The sequence below is a fragment of the Brachyhypopomus gauderio genome, unplaced genomic scaffold (assembly GCF_052324685.1).
Source record: "Brachyhypopomus gauderio isolate BG-103 unplaced genomic scaffold, BGAUD_0.2 sc365, whole genome shotgun sequence".
Classification (NCBI taxonomy): domain Eukaryota; kingdom Metazoa; phylum Chordata; class Actinopteri; order Gymnotiformes; family Hypopomidae; genus Brachyhypopomus; species Brachyhypopomus gauderio.
This window is the reverse complement of record NW_027507186.1, coordinates 63,434-76,660: the sequence shown is the minus strand read 5'-3', so window position 1 is coordinate 76,660 and position 13,227 is coordinate 63,434. Positions and strand designations below refer to the sequence as shown.

Here is a 13,227-nt window from a genome sequence, read left to right as displayed (position 1 = left end):
AACACAGTTGTAAGGTCCTTTGCAAGAATCACAGATGGGTTCAGGAAAAGGCATTACTATTCCTTTAAATAAAATAGCCATTTATATCCAAATGAACTGTACAGGACCATTAAAAATATATATTTTTCTAAATCCATTGACATCAAAGTTTAAAGCATAATGAATAATCACAACGCTAAAATTATCTTGAATTTTCTGAAGTCCACCTTTGAGTGCAATTCCTCTTGTATATGTAGTGATAGAGATGCTTTGTGCTTCATTATATTTGAATACTTCCTTTGACACACTGGTGACTGTTCCTTTTGGGTGATGTCACAGACCATGTGACTAGGACCTCATTTCAAAGGGCATTTGACAGGAGTGATGTACCTGGGGTTTCTGTCCTACTGCTATAGCAGATTGCAATCAGATACTGAGGCTTTGACAAAGCCAATATACCGTCACTGTCTCATTTTCTGTTCGTCTGCCTTATCTGAGCATCATTTGGCTTTTTCTAATGTTAACATAATGGCAAATCAAAAGACTTGTGTTCCCAAAACTGTCCAATGAGTTGGTTTCTGTAACTGCAAGTCTGCTGGGCTGTGTAGGTTTTCATGGAGTAATATTGCCACAGTAAATGTTGATAGGAAAATCAAAGGGTGCCTTGTGTTTGTAAAACCAAAAAAATAAAATAAATAAACTGTGAAATCAGTTGGTAGACTACTTAATCCACATCTGAGACGAAAGCCTTGTATGTTAAACTACATGTACAAGTGCTTCCTGTCATGCCGATAGACTATATATGAAGAACTTGATGAAAACACTGCCACCAGACCTAGGTGCTTTAAAAAAGTCATTCAGTAATGGTTGCCAAGTGCCTTGGTGAGATTTCATCCAAACCCAGGTTACACCCACGCATCACTACACCTGCTGTTGCATGTGACGCTCCTTAGACTGTAGCACGCTGCCATCTAGTGTCCGTGTTGGCACTGTGCTGTAAAATGAAGGCCAAAATTAAATGGAAGACATGAATTGAGTAAGCAACAAAAATTGGTGAATGTTCGTTTTATTTTTTGTTTTTGCTGTAGTCAGATTTTAGTAGTGTTGACACTTGGTTATTAACTGAAGGAAAAAAGCACTTGAGTCTTAAAAAGCCAAATAAGACTAGGTCAGTCATTGAAGATTATACAACAGTAATTTACCAATAAATACAAGTCTAAACTTTCACCATTTATATATATTTCATATAAAATGTATTAAAACAAATTAAATTGTAATAGTCATATATTTTTTATATCAGGTCAGAAATTGTCACCAAGAAAAAGGGAATACTTTAAAATAATTAAAATGCCACTAAAAGCTGCGGTGTGATTAATGGCCATCTCGTCTCCTGCCGTCTCTGGATAACTTCACCTCAGCAACGCACAGAGATTCTTGGCTGTAATGTAAAAATGTACATTGTAGATAAATACTACATGCAAATGAAAGATCAATATTTGATCTACATATTCATAAAACTAGGCACTTGTTCAGTTGTCAGAAACGTTAGCATTCAGATGTCTAGTATCAAATGTTTTTGCCCAAACATGAAACATTCATGGCATGAAACATTTTCAATTATCAGTAAAGCAGTGTGAGTGAGTGTGTGTGTGTGCACATGCATGTGCAGTCCTACCTGACTGCCTGATGCTGCAATCCTGCAGGACTGTGTGTGTGTATGTGTGCGCACATGTACAGTCCTACCTGACTGGCTGGCACTGCAGGAGTGTGTGTGTGTGTCCTAACCCGACTGGCTGGCACTGCAGGAGTGTGTGTGTCCTAACCCGACTGGCTGGCACTGCAGGAGTGTGTGTGTGTCCTAACCCGACTGGCTGGCACTGCAGGAGTGTGTGTGTGTGTGTGTGTATGTGTGTCCTAACCCGACTGGCTGGCACTGCAGGAGTGTGTGTGTGTGTGTGTGTGTGTGTGTGTGTGTGTGTCCTAACCCGACTGGCTGGCACTGCAGGAGTGTGTGTGTGTATGTGTATCCTAACCCGACTGGCTGGCACTGCAGTCCTGCAGCACAGGGACAGTGTTCCTGCGGTGCCTCTTCGTCCCACAGCATCATCTCCAGCGCCTGCTTGTGCTGCTCATGGCAGCCCTGTCCCTCCTGGAGGCGGGGCCGACACACCGGGAACAGGAACGCTACACACACACAACGGGGCGGATATCTCACACACTAGGTCATACATGTCCTAATGACCACATGATGGCCCTGTCTTGTTTTCAGGCATGCTGTATGCATCAACCAATTACAATGAGTTACCAATCAACAATGGCCAATCCTGCTTCTCCAAGGAAGCTGGATGGATGGGATGGGAACCCTTTTTTCCCCCAGTGAACGAGAGACCCAGTTATCCATGTGTGGTTTGTGGTTCCAGCTCTCCCAGACAAGAATGAGCCCTACAACTCTACACATGGCTGTGCTGTGAGTGAAATTTGAACATCGGATCAGGATAAATACTGCAGTTAGAAAATTAAATGAACCTCAAATGTATAGGGGTTGAGCCTGGAATTTAGGTCCACATGAGGTTTTGGTTTTCCTACAAAGCTGATATTTTAAAGAAAAAAAAAAAAAATTTTCCCTTTTGATTTTTAGCCATTTTTGCACTCCAGAATTATTCAGTGCTAAAGCATGTTTCTGCTTAGAGAAATCAACTCGGTGCATTGTAGACATTTGACCACGTCGTACACCATATGCCACACACTGTTGGACACGTTTAGTGACTCTTCCAGTCTCGTGTCTCCTGATTCCCAGTGGCCAAAGACTTCAAGGCTGCACAGTTCCCAGTGCTGCTGCAATTCACTAGTACCCAAATCACTGAATGATGAAGTTAACCAAAGGGTGTGCTGGAGAGGGGATGACCCCAAACGCAGCAGACCAACCCTTGGAAAAAGCCAAGCCATCCTTACAGAGTTAGAGGGCAGTCATTATTTTGGACACTTGCTAATAAGATGATGCTCGGTTCTGGGAAAGCAGTGAGAGTGTGGTGTTCCAGTTAGAGCACTAGAGCATCCAGACACTAGCAGCACACTGGATGACGGCCTGTGGCAAATGTTGCAGACGTAGGATGAATGTAGCAGGACCTGTGGGGTCCACGGTACCGGGCCTCACCTCTGTGGAAGGCGCAGCAGTGCTGGGACCCACAGTCGCTCTGCTGCTGACAGATGGTGCCGGACTGGCCCGTGGTCCGGTTCTGCGCGCACAGGCCCCACACGCACAGTTGCTCCCCGCAACACTCCTGGTCCTTCTCACACTCCTGCGAACACACGCAGTCCGTGAGATCTCCGAGAACGCGGCGGTGCCTGTTCAACCTGGATATGAATCACTCACCGTATTTGTGGTCCTGCAGGGGACACACTGGGACCTGCTGAGCTCATAGAGACAGTAGCTGTCCTCGTCACAGTCTTCATCTATCAGACACTCCTAGACATAAACGGCACAGTTGTACAAATGTTAGAATCTTGTGGGAGGTCATAACCCATCATCCCTTTATATACTGCCATAAATGTGAGAGCCAAACATAAGAATTCCTACAGAGAAAGACACAATGCATGAACATTTGTATATATCCTGCACGTATGTGTGTGTACTGTTTTATGCTCACAGGTCAGAATGTTTCGAGGTGGTATTTTGCCACTGAAACATGACACTATAGTGACTCCTCCAGACAACATTACACATCATCACACCCTCATTACACAACAGAACAGACACAGCCATCACTATCTGAACGGTGTATTAATGCATTCGCACATATCGGACCATCTGTGCTTGCTTCATCCTAAGCAGGAATGTGCTGGAAGGTCCAGTGCTGTGATTACAGATGATGTTTTTAATGCAGTCTGCGAACATTCACAGGGGAGGCGGCTACCCGGCCGAGATCAAAGCATTAATGTCCTCCAGAGTAATGGCGTCTAGACTGCTGTGTGAAGTCTTTTTCAAGCGAGTCGCTTTAAGAAAGAAAACCAAACCAGCAATCACGATCCCTCCCGGCTTTAGAGTTAGAGCCTTCGCAGCAAACGGGCCTGGCTCGCTCCTCTCCAAACCTCACCTCCCCGGATCAGGACTCGAATAAAGACCCACTGGTACTTCATTAGCACTAACACAATAGCCTTGTTTCAGTCATCTTACTACAGTGTACAACAGAGAGGCGAGCATTACGTGGGCAGAGCGAAACAAAATGACGACTAACCAGCTCTGGCGATGGAGGTGTTTAAACGTCTAAACCCTCAGTGTGAGTTTACTGCACACACACTGGGCACACGGCCATTCTTAAACTCTTCCTGTTGGCATCTGTCCTGCAGGTGAGCTCAGCTGTAACACGTACGCACACGTACGCCCAGCCCACACATGCCTACAAGCCTGTGTGATCACACCACACCGTGCCCAGGTGCCCAACAACGACCGCAGTGCTGCTGCCCTCCGTGGGGTCATTAACACCCCGGGCAACACAGACGCCCCTCAGCTGTAGACGGCACTTCATTAACGCCTCGGTCAACACGTCACCATTTCTGCATTGGTGTCGGGGCTTTTCATTTTCAGTAATACCTGGTACAAAGCCGACTTTGTCTCGTGTGTCTACACATGTGGGAGTGATTAGGAGGACTTCAGTCTGTAGTGTAAAAACACATGCTTCAGGCATTATAAACCGCCTGCACTTTTACGAGCACAGTTTGCAAAGAAAAAGCCCTTAACAGGAGTGCAAGAACTAAATAATGAATCATAACCCGTGTGATTCATCTTTCCCAATACTGCAGAGTTTGAGCTCTGACAGCAGACAGTAACAAGGCAGAAGGTTTTCCGTCTGCCCTTCTGTGGCCCAGCCCAGAGGTCTCCAGCTTTTACCAGCACATACATAGACCTCTGTGAGGAAGTGCTGTAGGTGTTGACTGATGGAATGCGCCAAGAGAATGCATCAACTTCCATCTGGAGGAGTGAACACAAGTTATGTGAGGTGATGTGTACGGGTTATCCGGGAAGGGAGTTTAGAAGCAGCACACTCCAGTATGTCCAAATGCCATTTTGTGGCAACATCTGGATTTTGGAATTAAATCTCAAATATCCATTAAATACTTCTATATTTGATCTGTGGGAATGATTAATAGCATCTTGTTTGACAACAGAATATGCATATGTTATTACTGAAAAACCATGAATAAAATACACTTTACTGATTACAATTTAAAGGCACTTACGTGGTCCACCTCGTTCCAGCGGCTGGTCTGAACGAGGGTTCGGGAGGAGCTCGCGCCCGCCTGATCGTCTGCTTCCTTGAGAGGAAACAACCACGTGCCACAAGCCAAAAAATAAAAGCTTCAACTAAAACTAATATCTTACAGGTGGCCATTATGGGCCAATTTTACAGACTTGGACTGAGTCTTGATGCAAATGACACTAGAAATATATGTGTGAGGAACTGTGCTTATATGTTCAAGAAACGTCCGTTATACTCGGAAGAAAATACCTTGTTAACTGTTAAACATGAAAACTTGAATAACCTTCAACCCCCACACCCCTTCCCACCAGCCCAGTCCAACCGTGAATACAAGTGTGCATGTACTGAGTACTCTTGTTTTTCTTCAGAGGCTTAATCCACACCTTGTAGTTGCTGGAAGGCAGATTGTACCCATACAAAGATCTGGACGTCTCATTCTCCATCTAAAAACACGTTGTGCACACAGAACAGAGCAGCACGGCATTAACAAAGCAAGCGCTTCCCAAGTAATTGCACTAGTGGTTAAAAGTTCATTTTTTCAGCGTAGTCATTATTACCGCTATTTTTAAATTAATCAGCACGAAAGTCAGATTAATCTGGTGGGAAATACCGCATATGCATTTGTGTCCTAGTCCCCGAAATAGCTCGTTGGAATGACTTGAAAATCATTATATAATAAATCTACAATTTGTACATTTTAAATTTAGCTCCAATGTGTTTCTTCGTAAAACTCGCCCAGAAGAGTGAAGTTTTGCCAGTTCTTCCCCAAAAGGTGGTCTTCTTGGGTCTCCTACCTGATGCACAGCGTCTTGTAATTTCTGCTGGGTGTCCTCCATCAGTTTTTCCACCTCCTTGAACATCTCGTTGAGAGTCGCCTGTCCCAGCGCAACATGCGCCTGGAGCGTCTGGACATCTGGAGGATCAACATCAGCTCCTCTCGCTGCTCCCCCGGCCGCACAGCCCAGATAAACCGAAAACAGCGCAAATATCAGCATCGTTGTGGCGTATGTGAACGTCCCGAGGATATGAGATTCTGTCCCAATGAGTTTTTTTTATTTGGAAACTTACGAAGGGAAAAAAATACCGGAAAAAGGCTTTTGGCTTCCACCATTAAATGCCCACGTTATTAAAGCGACAGCGCACTATTCCAGAAAACTAAATATAGGCCTACTGTACAATACAGAACTAAGGATCACATTATTAAATAATTCGCTGTATTCTTTACAAGTAATTTAGAAATGGTATATTTCCACTGGCTATTTAATGTTTTATAATAAAAAAAACAAGCAATTTGCTTGCAAACCTTTCTTCATGTTTTTTGAAAATGTGTCACATGTTGGTAATATAAAGACTTGATCTGAAGTCACCTGAGGTCTTCATGAGAAGTCATCGCAGCCGTGCCAGGCCACCCACACCACACCCAGCATTTGAACCCAGAAACCATCTGACGTCTCCTCATTCTCCTATAGATGGCGATAAGGGACAAGCTGTTCGATATTTGAGGCATATTTTCACATTATTTGCACCTGTTCTAGTAGTGGGTGATTGTCGTTTTCTGTTTAGATTTGTCATACGAAAAACAAATGACAATGGTTCAGCAATATTAGTGAGTAAATGAACTGAATATTTCATGGGCCAAAGGGAAAGTAATATAAGGATTATTTGATTATTGTTAAGCTGAGGGGATAAAAGCCTATATTTGGTCCCTTTTTCTAGAAACATAAGCTCTATTTGACAAGTGGAATGCTGCAATAGAACACGCGCTGCAGTGGACTCCATCTGTCTGTGTGTGTGTGTGTGTGTGTGTGTGTGTGTGTGTGTGTGTGTGTGTGTGTGTGTGTGTGTGTGTGTGTGTGTACTTTTTGAAATAAGCAGCTAACCGTTTTCTTTTTGTGTCTCTTAAAACGTATGGCTTTGTCTGCACTTACATATATGGTTTAAAAGGCAAAATATAGTAAAATATCTTAATTAGCCGCATCCTTCCCTATTCTGTGAGTTCTATATTGCAGCACTTCTAAACTTCAGTATCAAGTACTCACAACAAACATAATTCCAGAAAGTGCGGCGTTTGCCTTCCAAGTTTATCCGCGCTTCTGATTGGTCGCCAATACTACGAAGCTCCGCCTTTCAATATAAAACCTATGGAGGCTCACGCGCTACGTGTGAAGACGTTACTAACAGCTGACTACAAGGGTTTCAAACGAATCAAGCGTTTTAATTCGGAACAGTTTCTTTGGAGATTAATATTCCTCATCGTTTTACGGATATATACGACAGCTGACAGAGAAAAGTCACTGGATTATACCAGTCGCAGAAGCTCCACGTTACAGTCCCACAGTGGTAAGTTGACAGGAGTGACGCCGCGTGTGATGCACGCGCTGGTTGGAAACGTAAACTGTCTTAGCGTTATTAGCGTTCTAATAAAAATAGTTAAAATATTCTTATTACAGCAAGTCTTTACATATTTTTTTGTTTCACCCGAGGATATAATCATGAAGAAACCCTAAATACAAACAGTGACGTATGGTATGCTATCGTATTCCATTCAGTTCCATCACTTCTCTTTCAGTCCAGTTCTCCACAGTATCAAGTGTAGTGTTTAATATTTCACCCCAACCGTCCATGATCACGCCGGCTGATTTTAGATACGAGCTTTAAGACAAATATTTTTATGAAAATTCATCTAAGTTCTTTTCATTTGTGCTTTATTCTGGTTCAGAGACCGTGTGTCGTGTGTGGGATCCACGTTACCCGATTAGAAGGTTCACATTAGATGTCTTAACACAACTTTTAAGATCACTTTGGTTCACGTGAGGTGTCTTAACACAACTTTTAAGACCACTTTGGTTCACGTGAGATGTCTTAACACAACTTTTAAGACCACTTTGGTTCACGTGAGATGTCTTAACACAACTTTTAAGACCACCTTGGTTCACGTGAGATGTCTTAACACAACTTTTAAGACCACCTTGGTTCACGTGAGATGTCTTAACACAACTTTTAAGACCACTTTGCAGAAACTACTTCCGTCTCACATGGAAGGGAGGCTACTTGTTTAACCACTTTGCTCTACAAAACAAATACGCTGTAGGCGACTAACAAGTTGACTGACAGTTGGGACGTTTTAGGATTTGTCTAGTGATTATTGCTCGTTGCTTTTTGTTCTAATGATACCAGGCGAACTATGCTTTCATAAACTGGCATCTGACACATGTGTTATGTCACCGATGATCAAATCGCAACCTATCTGATCTGGCTACTACAGATATTCCAACCTCCTTTTTTATCTTGGACATTTGAATAAAGCAGACCATGCAAGAGGTCACGTATGACTCAAGTTTCCCAGAGAGCCAGCGGGCCTTAATACCACTGCCATCCTTGCATTATGTCAGGCACACTTCATTTTCCACTTTTCTCATGCAAACTTTCCAATACACTCTATCTCCTATTGGCCATCAGGGTGAGATATGTCTTATGGAGCACTTCCTGGACCACGGTGCTGTCTTATAAGGACTGTCCGGTGTGTCAGTGAAGGGGATGACAAAAATACACTAGCACAGTGGCCTTGCTCTAGTGCAAAGTGGAAATGTGCATTTCAGGGTCTCACTGTCCCTGTACAGAGAGCTGTACAGTGCCATGCAGAGAAACGCTCAGAGAGGGTTTTGACGTGTGCCTGAAGGCCACAGCAGAAAAGCAGGAGCTGGGCTGGTCCACCGTGGAAAGCAGTGTCCCACTAGAAGACTGTGCCGTAATGAGAGATGAAACTATTTGTCCAGTTATTTCTGAGGATCTCAGTTATGTGTGGTACTATACAAAAAATAGAGCAGTACTTGCCTGTTTATGTGGAAGCCTGGTGTACTTCACTGTCATTCTGGATCTATAATATATGCACGCTGTAGAATATTAATACTAAGTGTGGTGTCCAGGTCCGGTACTGATCATGTACAATGACTGAGTTACTTGTAACTTGATGAGGACTGGTTTTGGCTAATGTTTAAGACCAATTATTCTTCCACAGTGACTGGTGTGTTTGCATGTAAAATGCTACAGAACACAGGGTGCTGGGTGCCATGCATACTACTACTGAGTCAGGACTTAAAAGGCTGATGGGTCAGCTTGAATAATTCAACATTTTAATTAGTTGTGCCCTGCCGTGTTGAATTGTAATGTGATCATCTTTACGTGTGTGCATATCTTATCTGATATTCATGGTTGAGAATAAGGCAGAAGCACATTTTAAAGTAGTTTTTAAAAGAGTTTAATATAAAGTAGTAGGCTAATAAAAGTAACTTGACCACAATGGCTTCAATTCACTTTCACTGGTTATAGAATTATTGAAGCAGGAAGTTCCATTATCCAGGACATTTCTCATTTTAATGTTGGATGTGAAATCAGTAGGGTAATGGTGTCAGGTTAAGTGACATGGGCCAGAATGACACCTGGGGGGAGTTTTACTGTCTTGAGAAACTAGTCTGCCTAAGATTAGCTCATATTGCATCTTCTGAATTTCTGACATCACAGAGCAGGATCTAGTTGAATTTCTAAGACAGGTAGTTTCTTCTCTGTTTACCAAAGGTGCCTTCATTTGTGCAGTGTCAGGACCTCGGCCCTGCCTTGGTGTAGACCAGCAGATCGCTATAGAATCACACCCTTCTGGAACATGAAACATGACACCTTGCTATTCTGAGCTGAGAGGTCCAAGCTGGACTTGCAGAAACTGAGTGCATTGCTAACATGGGCTTAAGGCTAAATTACACTTTTAGTGTCTATTAGACATTATGTGAAATAAGGACATGTTTGCAGGGTTCCTTTACTATGTACTAGAGGGTATCATATTCTCTTCTACCCCATATAGAAGGTGGTGTTGCTATTTGAAAGCCTGTTTTATTCAAACCCGACCTACAGACAGCGAGGATTCCATATTAGATTAATTTAGTCTTTCATCTTAAGTAATTTCAACTGTAGGCACCACCAAGCACCTTAATTTCCACGTCACAGCATCAGACGTTAAGTTCTGAAAATCCCTTTGCAGCTGCTCTATGAGTAGATAACAAAGTAAGATGCAAATCACTGGCCAGCCCCAGGAGACTGGCATGGTAACGATCATGTGCACGTTGGGTCAGACCCTCCTCTAGGCACCAGGAAGTTGTTCATCGTGCTTCCTGTGGGGAGGCTGATGGAGGTGGAGATGGAGCAGTGATGTGTGGGTGAAGGAAATCTCTGGGTGTTGTCCAGCTAACCGTCACCAGATCTTAGCAGAGTATGGTACTCCAGAGACGTCATTACAGGCAGTTACGGGTGTAAGCATGACCTACATTCACCCCCAGCCCCAGCCCCCACTTCCCCACTTTAAGCCCAACGTCCGAGATGACCTGCAGTTCATGTGGAAAGTGGCTATTATTAAGACCAGAGGGACCAGATGCCGCTCTGAGCAATTCAGAGGTGCAGGAGTGTCATTTGCCTTTTGCTCTGCACTTGTGGATAAGTGTCCTTAAACTGCAAGTGAGTGGCCTGCAAAGGGTCCTTTGCAATCTTAACCTAAAGGGAAATTTGACATTCTATAGTTTTATACCACAGACTCTCAAAAGGCAGCGTTTGTCTGCGTTAACCTCTGGTGTTTGCTGTTACATAAATCCTTAGCTTTGAAAATCATTCCTTTATAGCCATGCCGATTTTTTCAGACTGCTATAAAAAAAACTGCTAAAATGTTGTGCGTTGTAGAGGTTTGTTTATGCTTGGTAGGCGCTCCCGTCTGTGTGAAAATGCTGAGGTGAAAATGCTGTCTAAAATGCTTAGGGGCTCTCAGTAAAGATCACTGTTTTGAGGCTGAGCGGCATGTCTAGAGTAACATGTGCGATCAGCCTTCCTTGGGCCGGGCCTGCAGGGAGATGTGGCAATGAGTCCCAGCTTCTGATCTCACTGTTTTGCTCAGGTGTTCCTGGCACACTCTTGAGATGCTCGTCAGCATTCCCCCGTTCATGCTGGCAGAACTTTCTGTTTTTCCCATTTCCTTCCTCTCTCCCTCCCTCTCTCCTCCTCTCTCACTCCCTCTCTCCTCCTTTCACTCTCCCTCTCCTCTCTCACTCCCTCTCTCTTTCTCTCAATCTCCCTCTCTCCTCCTATATCACTCCCTCTCTTCCTCTCCTTCCCTCTCTCCTCCTCTCTCTCTCCCTCTCTCCTCCTATATCACTCCCTCTCTCCTCCTTTCACTCTCCCTCTCCTCTCTCACTCCCTCTCTCTTTCTCTCAATCTCCCTCTCTCCTCCTATATCACTCCCTCTCTTCCTCTCCTTCCCTCTCTCCTCCTCTCTCTCTCCCTCTCTCCTCCTATATCACTCCCTCTCTTCTCCTTTCACTGTCCCTCTCTCCCTCTCCCTCCCTCTCTTCTCCTCTCACTCTCCCTCTCTCCCTCGCTCTCTCCTCCTCTCACTCTCCCTCTCTTCTCCTCCCTCTCTCCCACTCCCTCCTTCTCTCGGCCAGCGATGCACAGCACATTTTTTTGCGCAGTTATGCGGGGCGTTGAGTGGCTGCCTGTTCTCAAATGCTGCTTTGAACCAGGACTTTCCAGACGTACTGTGACCTCCAGTCCTAAGACATTTGAACAAGCAGACAGTTTGACATTACAGTGCTCTTTTGTGTCTTTGTGTAATATTGTGTTGACATGACTAAAACTCTTATTTTCAAAATTCTTCACCATGGCTTTGATGCAAAACCAAACCAAAACAAATTTTGTTTTGCTCTGCTTACCTGATCTAAATCACTCCTGAGGCCTTGTTCTTACTAGCAGTCTAGGCTGAGGTAATGCAACCCTTCCCCTTTATACAGCTGCAGATCTGTGCATGATATTCTCAGGTTACATTTATTTTTTATCCTCTACACTATACATTTCACTTCAGGCAACTCTTCAACCCCCACTTACCTCATGTCAGAGTACAGACGTGTTCCAGTGAGGTGGACGTACAGGCCTTACTGGGTCACTTCTCATATGCATCGTGTATTGGGTGCTACGTTGAATGCTGATTGGCTGAGCTGTGGGCTCCATTTTTAACAGTGAGCCATTACGGCCCACAGCAGTGCATAACGTTCAGGAAGAGCTGAGAATAAATATGTACCACTACACACAGGATGCAAGGCACCAGTCCAATCATATGTACAATATTTAACAACAGTTCCAGTGAAGAATGAAGTGAAGAATTGTATGGTGTTCTAAAACATAGAGATAGTTAAAATCATATCGAGATGACAGTAACAGATGCTGCATGAATGTTTACTGGATTTAGATCTGTCATTTACTGACCACGATCTGCCAGTGTTGCCTTTATAGGATTCCTAAGTACAGTAATGCCTGGCAGCAAAATGTGGGGTGGAAGGGGGCGGGGGGGTCTGTGTTTTTTTTTAACCCAGTGGATTCTGCTGATTTGGTCTATCTGCTGCCACACTTGTGCTTTAGACACTGCTACATGGCCATTTTTGTGTTTGGTTAAATATAGCTAGGAGAGCGTTCTCAGGCACTGGGCATTTGTGACCATTCAGTCATTCAAGGGCACTATGAGAGGGGAAATGCAAGGGATCTAGGTGAGGTTGAAATTCGGATTATTGCACACAATGAGAGTGAGGGTGAGAGTGGGGGTGTGTGCGCGTGTGTGTGAGAGAGAGAGGGGGTGTGTGTGTGTGTGTGTGTGTGTGTGTGTGTGTGTGTGTGTGTGTGTGTGTGTGTGTGTGTGTGTGTGTGTGTGTGTGTGTGTGATAAAGTGAGTCCATGCAGTAGTGTGTTACTTGTATATTGCAGCACTGACTTCTGTATGACATGTCAGTGCAGTGTGCCAGTCTTGCACCCTGAGGAGCACTAGAGCAGCAAATTGAGGGACTACTGAAAGGCTTTGAGGGAGGATGAGTGAGATGGCTACCAGAGACTCACACACCCATCTACATGAGGCACGTTTGTGTAGGATTCTGTTTCAAACCAAGCCAACCAGTCTGTTCTCTGCACA

At 44.1% G+C, this 13,227-nt stretch overlaps 2 protein-coding genes across 9 annotated transcripts in view; one reads left to right on the top strand and one right to left on the bottom strand.

Annotated features, from left to right (window-relative positions):
• Positions 1-1,029: 1,029 nt before the first annotated feature.
• dkk3b (dickkopf WNT signaling pathway inhibitor 3b) lies at positions 1,030-6,333 on the bottom strand. Its single transcript, XM_076996141.1, has 7 exons — positions 6,032-6,333; positions 5,621-5,680; positions 5,218-5,292; positions 3,353-3,445; positions 3,134-3,278; positions 2,013-2,163; positions 1,030-1,417 (listed from the first exon to the last, which is right to left on the bottom strand). Exons 1-7 carry the CDS (start codon positions 6,230-6,232, stop codon positions 1,351-1,353), a joined length of 792 nt encoding a protein of 263 aa, XP_076852256.1. The 5' UTR covers positions 6,233-6,333; the 3' UTR covers positions 1,030-1,350.
• Positions 6,334-7,384: 1,051 nt separating this feature from the next.
• The window catches only part of mical2b (microtubule associated monooxygenase, calponin and LIM domain containing 2b), a 47,487-nt gene continuing 41,644 nt past the window's right edge, over positions 7,385-13,227 (top strand). For 4 of the 8 annotated variants that reach the window (XM_076996133.1, XM_076996138.1, XM_076996140.1 and 1 more), the window contains exon 1: positions 7,385-7,577. The gene's annotated coding sequence lies outside the window, so the exon portion shown is untranslated. The remainder of the gene's footprint in view (positions 7,578-13,227) is intronic. The other 4 variants (XM_076996137.1, XM_076996135.1, XM_076996134.1 and 1 more) reach the window with 1 other exon arrangement.

Excerpts from the sequence above, each read along its gene's own strand:
- dkk3b (XM_076996141.1), bottom strand. The coding sequence starts at position 6,232 with ATGCTGATATTTGCGCTGTTTTCGGTTTATCTGGGCTGTGCGGCCGGG. Across the intron at positions 5,681-6,031 it reads TACAAGACGCTGTGCATCAG|ATGGAGAATGAGACGTCCAG; the intron begins GTAGGAGACCCA and ends ACGTGTTTTTAG. Across the intron at positions 3,279-3,352 it reads CCTGCAGGACCACAAATACG|GAGTGTGAGAAGGACCAGGA; the intron begins GTGAGTGATTCA and ends GTGTGTTCGCAG.